A 16,673-nucleotide genomic window follows, 5' to 3' on the forward strand; every position below is an offset into this window, starting at 1 on the left:
GCCCTGGGCCCATATTCCCATGACACTAACAGGGTCAAGAGGTGTGTGAACTCAGCAAAAGCAAACGAGTGTTCTGGGAGGTAAGCAATGTAGCTGGACAGGGACTGACCCTGTATGGCCACCATGGCCTCGTCCCTGCTTTGCTCTAGGATGGTCCCAGACACAGAAAATAGCTCCAGACCTCAATAGAGTCTTTGGAGGTGTGAGGGACTTTATTCCCAGCGTCACAGATGATGAAGCAGGCTTAGGGCACAGCAGTGTCCTAAGGGCACTTTAAAGGGCAGAGCTCATCCTGGCTCCCCAAAGTCCCACCCTCTGTCCTCAGGGGGCAGAGATGGGTGGATGGCCATTGCCAGGGCCCCCAGTGCCAACTCTAATTTGGGGACCCAGGGACAGGGTAGTATGTGCTCATGGGCTCAGGGGAGGCCACAACACCCCACTGTGGCCGTAGGGACAAGTCCAGCAGCAGACAGTATTGGAAGATTATGATCTTCCTTCATCCTGCACCATCCTGTGAGGACTCTGCAAGCTCCCTGCTCCGCACGGGAAGACGCTGACCCTTCCTGAGACTGGCCTTCATGGCCAGCTGCGGGACCTGTGGTGGTTTGGGTCCCACAGCTGGGACCCAGATGTGCTCTGGCCTGCATCCCCTCAGTTCAGGCACGGCAAATGGAGGTCATGACTAACTTTGGAGTCTTGCTGGGAGGTTTGACCCGACTTACAGTGTGTGTGTGTTGGGGGGGGGGGGTTGTCTGGAGTTCCTCAATCATGTTCCCTGAGGTCTCTTCACACCTAGTCTAACATGGAGCAGGCATCTCAGAGTACGGCTGTTGGGAACAAGCTCTCCCCACCTCCATCTTCAACACTGCCCAAGCACCGATGAACGGTGGGAGCCCAGCACCTGGGCGCCATCCTCACCGCCGCCCACACCCACAGCCTGTGGCTCACTTCTCATCTCCTTACCTGTCAGCCAAGGCTCCCTGCCCTGACAGCATCGGCATGGTCCCAGCTTCCTGTCTCCTTCAAGGTTCCGCCCCTCCCTCTCCTCATCCTTCACCACACTGCCGTACCAAGGTGTGATGACTCATATTGTCCACCTGACTGGATCTAGAATCTCCCGGGAGACAGACCTCTGGGTGTGCCCATGAGGGAGTTTCTAGATGAGGGTTAGCTGAGCCTGAATTGACTGGGGTCCCTGGGTGGATCAAGGGGAGAAAGCAAGCTGGGCACCGGCATTCATCCATCTCTCTCTTCTTCATGTGCTGCCCTCGAACCATCCCGTCATGACGAACTGGACCCTCAAACTGAACTTTGGTGATCTTACCTCACAGGAGCAGGAGGGGGGGGGCAGTGATCAGCTAACAACTGGAGTTTGTGTGTTTTAACAATCGGAGGCTTTCAGAGCCCCCACTCCCACCCCCTAGTGATGGAGGGATGGGATTAACCCTGCCCATGGCCCTGTCTCCGCCTTTACTTCAACCTCACAGCCGTCTCCCCATCAAGCCTAGCTCTTCTACCCGTGCAGGCTGCTGCCTGGCCTGCCCTGAGCCTCCCCGTCATTTGTTTCTTCAGAGCTGACTCAGAGACTACTCATCAGTTCTGAGGTACACCAATGTGCCTACTGAGAGCCACTAGATTCATGTCTGTTACCCCACAGGCCTGGGGCAGGAGCTCACTGTCTCTTCTTTTTCCTGGTGGGGAAGCGTTGGTGGTGGCCTGTGGAGGCAGAAGGGAGCCAGCAGCAGGGCCTCAAATGCAGGTGGGGGCGGGGCTGGGTCCTGTTCACTCCTCCTCTGGGACACCCCAGGTAACTAACCAGCAGCTGCTCTGCTCTCAGACCTGAGGATGAGACCCCCTCCCTCAGTCCCCCCATCCCCCACTCTGGGCCCTACCTGCCACCCACGGAGAAGTCAGATACAGCATAGTAGTAAGACTGGAGGACCCTGGGGTCCTTGAAGATGTCATCCCCAAATGTGTTAAGCCGGTCCAGAGAGATCAGGAGGTCGGTGCTGGTGACCCACTCCTGGAGAAGGGGACAGGGATGCCATCAGCAAATGCTCTTGGCCTGCTCCCCTGGGAAGTCCTGCCCGATGGTTCCCCAAAAGTGGGAGCGGTCCTCTTCTCACAGGGACAGGTCTGGCTGAGACAAATCTTGAGGACAGGCCAAGAACTAAGAGGCCAGGGTCGATCTTGGGGCTGGGGCACTTGTCGGCTGTATGACTCTGGTGACAAAGCCCAATGCTTTGGTGCCTGTTTCCCCATCTGTAAAATGCAGCCAGGTCAGTGGCTCCCCTGAGGGTGTGAGGAGAAGGGTGGCGATGTGGGGCCTGACATCTGCACAGAAGTGGTGTGGTGGTGGTGTGTGTGTGTGTGTGTTTATGGTGTGTGGACAGCAGCTGAGGCAGGCCACCTGAGAGCCTGGTGTTCGGGTGATCTGCATTCCCCCTGCTCCGCTCTGCTTCCTCCTGGTAGCTCCTCACATGCAGACACCCCAGAACATGAGCCCCACAAGCCAGAGCCCCAGGGCTCTGCCTGGCACACAGCAGACACTTGATAAATACTTGCTGATCACGGGCTGGATGAGCAGCTTCCCCGTGGAAGCGCGTGGTGAGGAAGTGGGGACGCACGTGGAGAGTGACATTTCCATCCGCCTGCTGTTATAATCAGAGGCGGCTCCGGCTGAATATTAATCAACGTTTTAATTCAGCCCAGGAGCCCCTGGCTTAGCAATCAGGCCGTCAGGATAGAAAATGAGCTCCTGGCTTAGTTGCTCCTCACCCCAGCAGGACTCAGTCCTGAGAACTCTGTACAACATTGAGGCTGCGGGTCCCTGTCACTCTCCAAGTCACCCGGGGCTGGGATTTGCAAAGGTCACCGTGCTTTCAGGGTTCTGTTGAAGGCAGGTCTGACTGCGAGGTCGGGGGCAGGGCTCGAGTCCACCTTTTCCTCCCCCTCGTCCCTTCTTCTCCTCCTTCCTCCTTTGATTCTTCTGATAGGGTTACATTCATCCCAGACTGGCTTCACATGTGACCCTGAACTCTCAAACCTTCTGTCTCCTCTTCCCAAGTGCTAGGATTACACAAGTATGCACCACCACAGCAGGTGCTGGGGATGGAACCCAGGGCTTTGTTCATGCTAGGCAAGCACCACGCCCACGGAGCTGTGAAGGTTGGGACCCTTGCATCTCTTCTTGTTTGTGGTGCTGGGGTCAAACTTAAGGCCCTCCCTGTGCATCCTAGGCAAGCATGCTGTCTCCCAGCCATCCTGCAGCCTGGGGCTCTATGCTCTCAAATGGGCCTTGGAAGATGCTGAGGCCTCTGAGGACCAGGGAGCCAAGGCCTCGGTGGGGACACAAAATGCTTCACCAGTGGAAGTCCTCGGGGTCTCTGAACACATTGTCCCTCCCCACCCGGGCACAGCTAGGAGAAACCAGGTGGGCTGCAGGTTGCCTGGGGACCCATGATCTTCCTGCTTTAGCATAGTAAGCCTGTTAAACTAAAAAATAAATAACAATAAAAAAAATAGCCAGTTGGCGGCACACACCTTTAATCCCAGCACTTGGGAGGCAAAGGCAGGCAGATCTCCTTGAGTTCCAGGACAGCCAAGGCTACACAGAGGAACCCCATCTCAACCTCCCCACTCCCGAAAATTAAAATGAAATTAAATTAAAAAAAAAAAAAAAGAAAGAAAGAAAGAAAGAAAAAAGGGAAATCAGACATACACCAAAGATGGCAGGATTCTAGGGTTTAAGGAATGACAACCAGGGTCCCAAGGGTCTCTCGGGCCCTAGCTCTCCTGGCTTGCCTGCTGTTCCCTCACCCACCTCCCAGGCCTGCCCCATCACCCTCTCCCCTCCCCCAGGCCCTGCTGTCCCCTGACCTGTAGCACAGGGCTCTCCTCAAAGTTGTAGGCACTGGGACGGCCCTCCAGGGTAGAGAAGGCCACGTTGCCCCCGTTCAGCGGGGAGATGTCGCTGAACTCAGAGGTGCAGAAAGCCACCCTCTCATCCTCACCCGGCCGCAGGTAGTGCCCCTCAGGGCGGCCGTAGGTTTTCTGGCAGGAGGCGCTGTAGTACTGGTAGGGCTCCCAGGGGCCCCCGGGGCGCGTGCGTTTGTAGATGGCAAAGCTCTCGGGGCGGCTGGTATGGAACTTCAGCCTCACGTAGGTGATCTCATAGGCTTTCCCTGCAGCCAGGCAATGCAAACCATCTTAGAGAATGGAGCAGGTACCCAGCCCTGGAATGGGGGAGCAGGATGGCTGCCTGGCGGAAACTCTCTGGCGCTTTGGAGGGCCACCATCCGTTGCTGACGCTTGTCAGGGGAAGAAGGGGAGGGCAACATCGGCAGGCTTCCCAGCTACTTGCCCATCTTTCATCTAGCTCAGCTCATCCTTTGCACGGGAATCTGAGCCATTACAAGCCATTATTCCCTGAATGGCAGTACTTCTTCTTCTGGATAAATAAACATGTCAATAAAATAAAGATGCAACACTAAGTCCTACAGAGGATGCAGGATAAGCGAAGCCCCGACAACTGGGAGCAAGAGTGAGAATGGCAGCTGGGCGTGGTGGTACACGCCTGTGATCCCAGCACTCAGGGAGGCAGAGGCAGGCGGATCTCTGAGTTCGAGGCCAGCCTGGTCTACGGAGCAAGTCCAGGACAGCCAAGGCAACACAGAAAAACCCTGTCTTGGGCGGGGGGGGGGGGGGGGGAAAATGGCATTTTGGGAAGCAAGCTGGTGTCACCTCAGCCTCAGCATGCTGAACAGGGTTGGTGGATGACCCCAGGATTCTACTCACAGGCAGAGGGCCAAGAACAACACAAAAACTCATGACCCACAGAGACTCGGATGTGCATGTCCATAGCAGAACTCAGAATGGCCCAAATGCCTGCTGACCATGTAGAGTAAGCGCTTCTAGGGCAACAAGGAAGGAAGTACTCATGTGTGCCACCCAGCCACGGCCCGTGAGGGGCAATGCTAAAGCTGCTAAGACAGAAGGCCCCGCCAGCTGAGTGCCCAGAAGCAGCCCAGCCACAGACAGGAAGTAGGTCAGTGGTATTTGGGGCCAGGGTGAGACTTTGAGATAAGTGGGAATGACTACTGATGGGCACAGGGATTTGAGGGGCTGATGAAAACATCCTACAGTTGACTGGATGATGGGCACATGAACCAGTGAGCCTAAGAATCATGGGACTGTTTGCTTTTATTTTCAAGTGATGGGAGACAAAGCCAGCACTTCATGTCTGCTAAGCATGCATTGTACGGCTAGGCTGAGTCCTGGACACACACACACACACACACACACACACACACACACACACACACACACGTGCACGTTGCAGACGATAACGAGTGTTGGTGAGGACACAGAGACCACCTTGTGCACTGATGATGGTAAACTTTTAAAAAGTGCCACCACTGTGGATAACAGGGCCAGGTTTTAAAAAAGCAAAGGCCAGCTCCACCCTACACCCCGGCAGAGTGACATAGCCTCAAAGCCCTGAAGGCAGCGTCGAGGAACATACACGCACGTCTGTGTTCACAGCGCCCACTCTTCAGGACAGCCAAGGGCAGAAACAGCTGGTCTGTGTCAAACAGCTGGCCCAGCCATAAAACAGACAGCCATCCAGCCTGCAAAAGTGGGACAACTTTGACCCGTGGGCCGAAAATACGGACAATGGCTGAGAGTGTGGTGCTGGACAGAAGGAGTGCATCAAGACAGATCAGCCCTGCAGACAGGCCTCGCCTCACACACAGGAGGTGACAGGGCAGGGCCAGGGAGGGGCTGAGGGACGCTCAGCAGCTGACAGCACCTGATGTGGGAAGCACGAAGACCAGAGTTCAAGTCTCCAGCACCCGTGTGAAAAGTCAAACACGGTACCTGTGACCCCAGAATGAAGTGGGTGGGAGTCAGAGAGGACAAAGACAGGCAGGTGCCAAGAACTCAATGGCCGGCCAGCCTCGCCCCAAGCAACAAGCTTCCAGGGCAGTGAGATACGCTGTCTTATGGCAACAAAGTAGGAAGTGATAAAGGAAGGCTTGTTGACTTGCTCTGGCTGCCAAGCATGCACACACACACACACACACACACACCACACAGAGACACACAGAAACACACAGATACACACACACACACACAGACACACACAGAAACACACACACACAGACACACAGATACACACACACAGATACACACACACACACACACACACAGGCACACAGATACACGTACACACAGTAGTGCAGGGCTGACAAGATGGCACACTGGAATCTAGGCCACCCACAACTGCCTGTAACCGTAGCTACAAGAGACCTGAGGCCTGGCACCTCCGCTCATGTGTACATGCCCACACCCAGACACACACACTCACACACACAATTGAATAAAATAAATATACTTTTAGAAGACTGTTCCCAGAGCAGTGGGGCCGAAAGGGGCTGGGGGAGGGCCAGCCCGTTCTGTTTCCTGAGTTGAAAACCCTCGGCACAGCTTCAGAGAACGAGGAATGTGTTTGTGACCCCAAACCACACAGGCTTGAAAGCGGCTCCAGTCATACGCTCTGTGTATATCACCACAACAGAAGAATTTAGGGTGAATATACTGTCCCTCTGGGACAGCAGTTTGGTGACAGGGATGAGGAGGAATAGCCCCAGCCTCAGACAAAGAAGCCTTCGTGTGTGTGGTGGTGTGTGGGGGGGGGAGTAGGAATCACAAACTAAAAGCCCAAACCAATCAACGCGTTTTATAGACTTGGGAAACCAGGAGACTGAAGAAACGACTAATGGGATCTACAGGACAACAGTTCCCACAGCGACTAAAGCCAGACTGTCCGCAGAGTCGAGACACCCGGGAAAGTCAGAGTCAAAAGCTGCGAGGAGAAGGGATGCTGTGTGGGTCCCCCCCCCATAACATCTGAGCCACACAAGCAGGAGGGTCCGAGTTCGAATTCTTAGCATAAAGAGCTGGGTGTGGGGGGCGAGTGCCTGCAATCCCCGATGGGTTTGGGGAGGGCACAGAATTATCCCAGGCTCACTGGCCAGCTGATCTGGGCAAATCCATGGGCTCCGAGCCCTGTGAGAGACCTGGTCTTAAGAAACAAAGCAGAGGGCAACCGAGGAGCCATACCCCGAGTTCACCTCTGCACTCATACGTGTGTGCACGTAACACAAAAACCACACATGGAAATAAGATGGAAAAAAAAAATCAGAACAGGTCCCAGTTAGGGGCGGTGGAACGTGCCTGTCATCTGGGCACTCGGGAGGTGGAGGCAGGAGAATTAGTAGTTCAAAGCCGTCCTTGGCTGCTAAGCTGCCTGGGACTGTCTCAGAAAAACCAAACAAAAGGCACAGGCCTCAAAGACAGCCGGCTAATTGGCGAGCATGTTTGTCCTCGGAACTCAGCACAACTGTTCCTCCTTCAGTTTCCCTCTGTTTTTTCCCAATTTTCTTTCCTGAAGCTTGTTCTAATTTAAAACTGGAGAAAACCCAGTTTTACGAAACTTTTAAAAAAGCAACCGCCTTGCCAGGTTCCGTTTTAAGATGTTTTCTGCAGCTCCGTGGCAGCGCCATTGGCACTGGGCTTCTGAAACCTGCGGACGAAGGTGTGTACGGGCCTCGGCCGGGTCAGGGGGAGTGCCAGACCCAGATGGGCTCAGATGTGCACATGCTGGGGCCGACAAAGGTGCTGCAGGCTCAGTAAACAGTACAAAGCCAGGCACCTCCTGGAGGAGACACTTCAAAGGTGGCTGGCAGGGAGGCTGCCCTTGGAAAAAGGGGATCACTGGGATTGCATGCGAGGCAGGGAGCGAGCAAGCAGCTTCTGCTCTGGGGAACATCACGGCTCCTTTGCCAAGCTGGGAGGTGAGAGCTGCTGAGGCCACATCACAGGGGCCCAGTGGGCTGGTTTGTTGGAGAGTTAATTAGAAGAGCAACTTCAGCCTGCTCTGTGAGGACGGGCAGCAGCCGGCATGGCTGGGAAAGAAAATGGCCCCGTATACAGTGACAGGCATTAAACCCCCAGCGGCCAGGCTCCTGTAAGCTCCAGGGGCCAGTGAGGTTCCAGGGTGATGGCTTTGCTCCTAAGCTCTAGGCCACCCAGAATACTGTCCCTCCTACCTCAAATGCTCTTTTCCTCAACCCCATGCGTCTCAGCTCAGCACGGAGCACCTACTGGGGAGGGGCACCAGCTGAGCACATCCTTATACACTGACTGAGACCCCCAGGCCCATCCTGGTATGCGTTCAAGAAGCTCAAAGCTCAGGCAGAAGGGGTCCCAAGTCCACACAGAAACGGTCGGATCTCTCTTGGTCCTCAGGCCCCCCAAAAGGCTATGCAGAACCGGCTACCCTTCTGCTGGGGCTCCCTGGGTGCCTGAGGAGACAGGGCTTCTGGGAAAGAGATACAGACGCTCACGGAGACACAGCTCCCAGGCTTTGGTGGCTGCAGATGCAGTGGCTGGCATGGTAGGAGCCACCTGAGCCGAGCCTCGGGATGCTGAAGCACGGCTACCCCACCAGATGGGCCGTAAAGCCTGTCAAGACAGAGGATTGTCATAAGCCAAGCTGGCCTATGTCTGGGGCTGACCTGGAGGGTAGGCCGGGCTTATTTTGGGAAGATGGAAACAAAACAAACTTTAATTACAGCCATCTGGGGACATGGGAGGGGTGGGGCGGGGGTGGCGCCAGAGTGGGCAGCAAGATTTGAGCTGGAACACATGGGCAGGCCAGACTGATACCCTTTGCCAGGAGCCAATGTCTAGTGTGAGCAACTCCAAGTCCTGACACACGCTGGCAAATTCTTCACCCTCCTTGGTAGCCCTGGGCATTTCGAATCCCTGTGAAGAACTGGGGGCCCTTGGAGGTCACAACCCACAGGTCACAGGAACCAGACTGAACCAAGCCTGGCTCCATACCACCCTCCCATCTCTATACCTAATACAGTCAAGATTGTCAAGTCTAGCCTAGCAGAGGGAACAGGTTCTTCTCTGATTGGTGATTGCGTAAGGATTTGTGTCAAGATCATGCTGAGGTCCAGTCCCAGCTGTGAACACTGGAGTCTACAGAATACGAGTTTGCAAAGAGGGGAGACGGGCACCCCAGACCACCACAGCCGGCCATGAATAAACAGAGGAAGGGTGGAGGAAGGGTGGCGAGAAGGGCGCACACAGAACCCAGAGAGTGACGGAACACTCTGGCAAACAGTGGGGGTTGGAGAGGGCTCTGACTTCAGAAATACTTGCCTAAGTGTATGGAGCGATGGGAGGGGTGCTTTTGCTTTTAAAAAATGTACACAAAACAAAATACACACACGTTGCCACTTTCGAGTGTGCAGTCCATGGCAGTGAGCACTCACTGTTGTGCACTCACCGACACTGTCCACCTCCAGACGCCCACAACTTCCCAGACTGAGTTTGCCTTCTTAAACATTTGCTCTCCAGCCCCTCCCCAGCTCCCATTCTACTTTCTGCCTCTGCGAATTTGACTGCTCAGGAGCCTTCGAGAAGTGGGATCTTGAAGTCCTTGTCCCCTTGTGACTGGCTAATAGCCTCAGTGTTCACTCCTGCTGTAGCACGCCTCACTTTGCTTCATTTCCAGGCTAACACTGCACTGTGGAGCCGGTCCCCACACAGCTGAGCTGTGCTCTAGGGAGCAGATGGGAAGCTGGGCCCAGCTGGGTGATGCCTCTGTGGAGGGGATCATCTCAGAGGCGGCTCTCGATTCTAGCAGGTGAAGGTAGGGCATGAGATGGGGTAGGGCTTGCCCCCGGGAAGGGCCAGGGCCAGAAGAGGCTATGTTTTGGAACAATGCCTCTCACTCTTCCTCCTCACCATCCCTCCTCTTGCTCACTCCCTTACTCCTGCTGAGGACACTGGCTGCTCGAAATTCACTGATTTGCCTGACTTCTCTCTTAATAACTGGGTAGGGCAGTGCCTTGGTTTCCCTGTTTGTAAAATGAGGATAGCACTTAGAGGGCTAAGCCATCAGATGTCTATAAGGCTCTTATAGAGCCTTATATCAGCCACTCCTGTTTAGCTCTTCTGTGTATTTACTGACTGACACTGGCCAAAGAGCCTGAGCAGGCGACCAGGCAATGGGCAGAGTGAAGCTGTGAAAACAAGACCCTCGTCCACTCCATGGCAGCTCAGAGCTAGGAATGGTGACACACGGAGCCAAGGCAGGAGTGCAGGTAAGTGCAGGCCTGGTGGGAAGTTCCAGCCGGGTAGACAATACAGGTTCTCTGCTACACTCCCAGGGCTTGGGACCTGGAACCCAATGGCTGTCCACTGGTTTATGAGCTAGTCTGGCTTACCAGATGAAGCCCCATTTGAAGAATGGAAAGGAGAGCCTTTGGTTCCCTGGAGAGGGCCATGGTCGTAGTCAGAACAGGAGGTTAGGTGGAAAGGGATTGTGGAGGCCACGAGGCCCCTTACTCCCTTCTCCCCCATGGCAGGACATTCCACCTTTGCAACTCCTACATCACTGTGGGAGGCCCTGAGGAGTGGGGACAAGGCCAGCTGGGCCCAGGGCCACTTCTGTGGGTGGAGGGAGGCTATCCAAGACCACTGCCTTGACTCTTGACCTGCCTGGGCTTAGCATTCCAGCCAAGTCCCTCAGGGAGGTGGAAGGAGGACTGTGTCCCCAAGCTCTGACCCCAGCCAAGGCAAACACACCACCCACTCCGAAGGGAGGCACAACTGAACAGAGGCTCAGGACACTCGGGAGCCTTGGGGCTTCTGGGGCTCCTGAGGGGTACCTGGTCCTGTTTCTATCCAAGCCAGGCTCTTCACTAAGGCTCCTTAACTCCATAGTCTTCCTTCCTCCTCTAGGGCCCTCTAGGCTTGGAGGGTTCCGGTTCTATGAGGCTGCCTCCATCTGCTTCCTCGGACCCGGAGCGGTCTGGCTTCTTCTGGAAACGCTTAGCGCCTTCAGGCCTTGGATAGCCAGGGCTGACCCCCACCCCACCAACTGAGACCTCTATGCCTCATGTGTATTTCTCAGCGCTCAGATTCCCCCTGTATTATCTATGGCTGGCCTGCAGCCTGGGCATAGCTGTATTCTTTTTTTTTTTTTTTTGGGGGGGGGGGAGCGGCGGTGCGCAGAGATTTGAGACAGGGTTTGTCTGTGTAGTCCTGGCTGTTCTGAAACTCACCCTGTAGACAAGGCTGGCCTCACACTCAGAGATCTGCCTGCCTCTGCCTCCTGAGTGCTGTGCCTAATGGCATGCACCACCACTGCCCTGCCGAAGTCAAAAGCTAGGGTCATGGGCTCTTTAAGTACTGGGCAGGTGGGTGTTGGGGGGCTGATCCTATTACTTCACCCTGCACTTGGGGACTTGGAACCCAGCTGCATCTTTCTATGGTGCTGGGAGAGTTCTAACAATGCAAGACAGGACATCAAGAGCCACTGCTTTGGGTTCTTCTGGGATGGAGGTGCAGAACGCTCAGGGCCAACCTGACCTCGGTACTCTCCATCCGTAGTGCAAACAGAGGAGCTCTGGAGTTGAGCCCTGTGTGACCCCAAGCAACTCTGAGGACTTTATCCTCAGAGCCTCAGTTTTCCCCATAAGTGAAGAATAAACTCTGCCAGGCCAAGATGCTGGCCAGAGTACCTTTGATGCAGGCAGTCACTAACCGGTCCTTGAACAGTCTGTCACCCCGTGGGCCTCTATTTTCCCCTCTTCCCACCCACCCCTCGTCCCAGCCCTGCCGGTTTCTCCAGGCCTTGGTGAAGCACTAGAGCAGCCAGCACCGCCAGCCGCACCGTGGCCTTTCATCACAGGCAGGAAGGCCTGGCTCAGCAGCAACTGCGGGATGGGATCTAGACCAGATGTCAGGAGCTGCGGGGAGCTGGGAACGCTGTGACCTCCATCCCAAGCTGACCTCCGCCTCCTCTTCTCCTGCTTCTCACCCCCACCCCCCAGGGGAGTCTGGCCAGACCTGCCCCCTACTTTCCCTTCCCAAGAGCCTTCATGAAAGGGGAGGGGGACCCAGCAAACAGGACTGAGGGGCTGTGGCCAGCCCACCTCAGCTAACAGCTGCAGCACTCTAGACTTGTGGATATTATGAGTCCATAGCTTAGCTGCCACAAAATCAAGACACTCAGCCCTCAAATGGGCCAGGCCAACAAGGGCCTGGCTCAGAATGTCTTTCGGAACAGGATGAACCCCTATTCCCTGATCCAGAGCTCACCCACGGGGCTCGGCCCCCACCCAGGGCTTCCTGCTCATCCATCAGAACCATGATGCTCCAACCTGAACACCTGCAGTTGATTACTGTCCTCAGAGGCAGCAGGTGTTTGTTTGCTTCTTTTGAGACGGGTCTCAAGTAGCCAAGGCTAGCCTAAAACTCCTGCTTCTGCTATCTCTGCCTCCTGAATGCCATCATTTTATTTAGTGCTGGGGATCAAACCCAGGGCCTGCGCATGCTAGGGAAACACGCTACCAACAGAGCCACTTCCCCAGCCCTGCTCCTGTCCCCACTGTACAGGCAGGGAAACTGGGGTGCAACCCAGGGCCCCGACTTTCCAGTGAATGGTTTTGCTATGCCCAAAGGCCGGTCGCATGATTACTGCCCTATCCTGGTTTTGAAACCAGAAATAAAACTTTGAGCTGGCCCAGTGCCCAGGACTTGGTGTGGCACTGTCATTCATTTATTCATTCATTCATTCATTCATTCATTCATTCATTCATTCATTCTTCATGGTACAAACTCTTCCGTGCCTCATGCATGTATGGGTGTGTGATGCCTTTGTGCACACAGAGCCCAGGGTCTGTGGGGCCCAGAGGCTGCTTGTAGAAGCATCTAAAGGTTGTGGGAGCATTCATCAGGCACAGCACCAGCACTGGGTGAGCAGGGCTGCCCACTCTCACCTCCCCCTTCCTGGTGCTGGAGGCCTGAGCCCCCTCCTTGGCATCTGGATTTCATAGGCACGTGTGACAGCCTTTGTTAGGGAACACTGCGTCTCCCTCGCTGCCCCAGATTCCTCCCATGGCCTTGGGGTCTTGCCAGCCCCATCAGCCAACTCCTCTAGCTTCCTGCTTCCTGTCTGGGCAGACCCCACCCCACTCAAGTTCCACCTCCTGCTCCTGGGAACTGGGTTTGGGAGGCAAAGGGAAGTGCCTGCCTGCACTGCTGAAGGGGTTAAATATCCTTCCTGCCTCCCTTTTTCAAGAACAAGGCCATTTCCTAATCCTTGCCAGGGCTTTGCCACCCATGTGTAGAAGAACCAGCTTAGCTGTGGCTGATACAACACATGCCAAGTTCACATTCTGACCTCTGTTACATGGGAATGTCTGCGTCCTGACTGTCACTAGCAGCTGTGTGTCTGTGCATGAGACACCTGACCTCTCTGAGCCTCCAGCTTTCCATGGGGACATAGTTCCATCTTCTATTATCCAGACTTGGCTCTGCGTGTGCTTTGGAATCCGGACCTTCTAGAGGCATAGGAGGACGTAAGCAGCTCAGCGGCAGAGTGCTCGCCCAAAAGCCTTCATTCTGTGGCTGTAGGCTGTCTCAGGTGAGACTTCAGTAGCAAACTGTATGAATATTGGCCCTTACTAGGAAACGCAAAGCCTCAGGTCACTTTAGTGCCAAAATGAGCTATTAAAGATACCAAATCCGGGTTATCAAAGCTGTGGAAGATTTGCACAGTGTCCAGGACATAGCAAGGAAGTCAAGGAGGACAGTGGGCTCATCTGGACTCGGAGCAGGCAGAGAATATTTGAAGCAGGCAGCTTCAAAATGGAAGTGGGGCCCTCCCTGGGTTTCCACCCCCAGGGCCCTAACACTTCCACACCTCTTGAACCAGGCTGCATGGAGGAACCATGGGCAAGGCAGAGGTGTCAGGCCAAACACCAGGGCTGGCTATCCAGTGGCAGGAAGAAGCTGTCCTGCCCGGGTGCTACAGCATTGGTGTTTGGTGGCAACCGCCCTAATTCCCAATCCCAGACTGCTCACCATTTCAGGCGTCCCCTGGGCCTTTGAAGCTGACCAGATTGCCAGTCCCTACCCTAGAAGATGGACCAGATCATCATAGAGGTGTTACCCCCTCCTTCCCTGAGAGTTCTTCCTGGGATGTGTGCGGCACCCAGTTTCACAGCTACGCAAAAGCTGGAGGGGCTTCTGCGCCCCAGAACTCTTAGGCGCGCCCCTGGGGCTAGCCTCATGCTACCCGGGTTCTGAAGCCTGCAGCAGGGTGCACAGCCCCCCTCCTCTGCCCGGACCTCCATGGGCTGGAGACAAGGTGACAGGGGACTCAGGCTTACCTAGGCGCAGGGTAAGGTTAACTGAGGTGGGGTACTGCACCCCAAAGGCCATGGATGGGCTCTGCCACCAGGTGCTGTCATCCGGGCTGTGGAAGTCTGTGAGGTAGGAGGCGTCGTGGCGTCGCCGGGGGTCGGCATCGTCGCAGCGCTGGCACTGGGGCCCCACGCCGGGCGCCCCGACGTGCGGACAGTAATCTTCGGGGGGCCGTCCGCACGTGTGCGAGGCCTCGGCGCGTCGGCCGAACGCGGCGTTCTCGAACTCGGGCAGACAGCGCTGTGCGCGTCCCGCGCCGTCGTAGCAAGAGCCCATGCCCACGCCCGCAGCGCAGTGCGCCCCCAGCATCACCAGCGCCACCAGGGCCACCAGCGCCACCGATGCCACTCCTGCCGGGCGGGACAGGACCCCGGACGCGGCCATGGCCCGCGCCCCGCTCCGCACTGCGCCCGGGTCCTCTCCGCGCTGCGGTCTGCGCTCGGCCCCTCTGCGCCCCACCGGCACCTCAGCCCTTCCCCTGCAGGCGGAACCCGACGGCCTCTGAGGGCGGAACCTTCGCCGGCGACATCCCACCGTCCGAGCCCAGTCCCTTCGTGCTCACCCCCACCTGCTGGACGTGCCCGGGAGTGCCTGCTTGTTCTGGCTGGGCCTCGGGACTGGGAGCCTGACCAGCGGTCCTCGCTGAGACACCGCGTCATTCTGCTAGTGGGACGCTTTTACGGAAGCCACCCTGAACTGAAAGGCAAGGCAAGAGCAGGTCTTCACCTTGTAGAATGGCCTTTGGGAGTTTTCGTTCATACCTGTCCATGTTTCTCCTTAAAAGGTGTTGCAGCTCCTGGCTTCTCTCCTGTAGCAGATCTTTTTACCGAAGGCTTCCTCTTATGAACAGAGGCCTCCCCTTCTTTTCACCAAGCTAATGTCCTTCCCAAGGCAGCTCCAGGTCCTGTAGACAGCAAAACAAAATGACCCCGAGTCAGGGACATAGCCTCTGAGCTGGACACCGTCAGACCCACAAGGCCCAAGGTGGACAGACCCAGTAGGGGTCCAACCCTGCATGGAAGTTAGGGTCAGGGTTAGGGAAGTGGTTCTGTTGGGGTCGGCCTGGGTAGCCCGGAGTGCATGGCAAACGGTGACGAAAACCCGTGTGCTGTCTCGCTCTGATAGACACAGGGATCGCAGGGGCTCCGGTGTGACCAGCACGTGGAAGAGGAAAAGCCAAGGTCGGTTCCTGAGTGTGTGGACTCGGTGCCTAGTTCTAGGATGAGGACGGGCGAGTGCTGCCCCCTTGCCCGACCCAGGGATGGCCTGTGTGGGCTGGTGGCGCAGGGAGGGGTGAGCTGCAGACGGTTCGGAAGTGCCGGACTGAGGAGGCCAGTGTTCTTTGCCCATGGCTGCAGAGCAGATTCCCCCACCGCATCCATCATAACTCCCAGTCAAGGACACAGCTTGGGTGAGGGCCTTAGTTACTGTCTCAGTTGAACCCACAAGTCTTTTATTGATTTGCTTGAGGGGTGGGTCTCAAGTTGGGTCAGTCAAGTTGGGTCTCTCCCATGGGGTGGGTCTCAAGTTGGGTCAGTCATTGGTTGGCCCTTCCCTCAATCTCTGCTCCATCTTTATCCCTGCACACGTTGTAGGCAGAGGAAATTTTGCGTCTGAGGTGATCCATGTTGCATGGCACAGAAGCCATTAGCCATATGCTACTTGGGCCCCTTCTGTGACATCCGTGTGGCTGTGGCAGAGGGCACACCTCTGTCCCACTAAGACTGCCCCCAAATCTTCTCCTCCCATCCGCCTTTGTAGCCAGGGGCCCCAGCTGTCTTCTGCCCTTCAGGCTGAATGTTCTGGTACACATGAGGGCCCAGAGAAAGGAGGGTTTGCCTTCTGTATTTCATCTCTACAACCTGTGTTGAGGCCCTGTGTGCTAACCATAGCCCTAATGGCACACACACACACACACACACACACACACACACACACACACACACACAAACACACACCCCTGTTGCAGTCAGAGCCCGCAGAGGTGGACATTCTATAGTGGTGGGCGGCCTCCCTGGGAGCAGTACTCTTAAAAAAAAAAACCAAACTTATTTATTCATTTTACATCCCTCACAGCCCCCTCCCTCCTCTCATCCCAGTCCCACCCTCCCACTCTCTGCCTCCTTCCCCCTCCCATTCTCCTCAGAAAAGGGGAGCTCCCCCCCCAACCCAGCACATCAAGTCTCATCAAGACTAAGTGCATCCTCTTCCCCTGAGGCCTGAAAGGCGGCCCAGCCAGGGGAAAGGGATCCAAAAGCAGGCAACAGAGTCCATGTCAGAGACAGCACCAGCCCCACTTGCTAGGGGACCCACATGAAGACCAAGCTTCCCATCAGTTACATACCTAGGAACAGTCCATGCATGCTCTTTGCTTGGTG

The 16,673-nt window shown here is 55.8% G+C and overlaps 1 protein-coding gene across 2 annotated transcripts in view; it reads right to left on the reverse strand.

Moving 5' to 3' along the window:
• The window catches only part of Lamc3 (laminin subunit gamma 3), a 56,212-nt gene extending 41,533 nt beyond the window's left edge, over positions 1 to 14,679 (reverse strand). For both annotated transcript variants that reach the window (XM_055600789.1, XM_055600790.1), the window contains exons 1-3: positions 14,262 to 14,679; positions 3,880 to 4,184; positions 1,893 to 2,023 (exon numbers count right to left, since the gene is read on the reverse strand). In XM_055600789.1, the coding sequence (XP_055456764.1) occupies positions 1,893 to 2,023; positions 3,880 to 4,184; positions 14,262 to 14,679 (854 nt within the window). The remainder of the gene's footprint in view (positions 1 to 1,892; positions 2,024 to 3,879; positions 4,185 to 14,261) is intronic.
• Positions 14,680 to 16,673: the final 1,994 nt, after the last annotated feature.

Source organism: Psammomys obesus, unplaced genomic scaffold (assembly GCF_907164565.1).
Source record: "Psammomys obesus unplaced genomic scaffold, mPsaObe1.curated_primary_1811, whole genome shotgun sequence".
NCBI classification, from domain to species: Eukaryota; Metazoa; Chordata; class Mammalia; order Rodentia; family Muridae; genus Psammomys; species Psammomys obesus.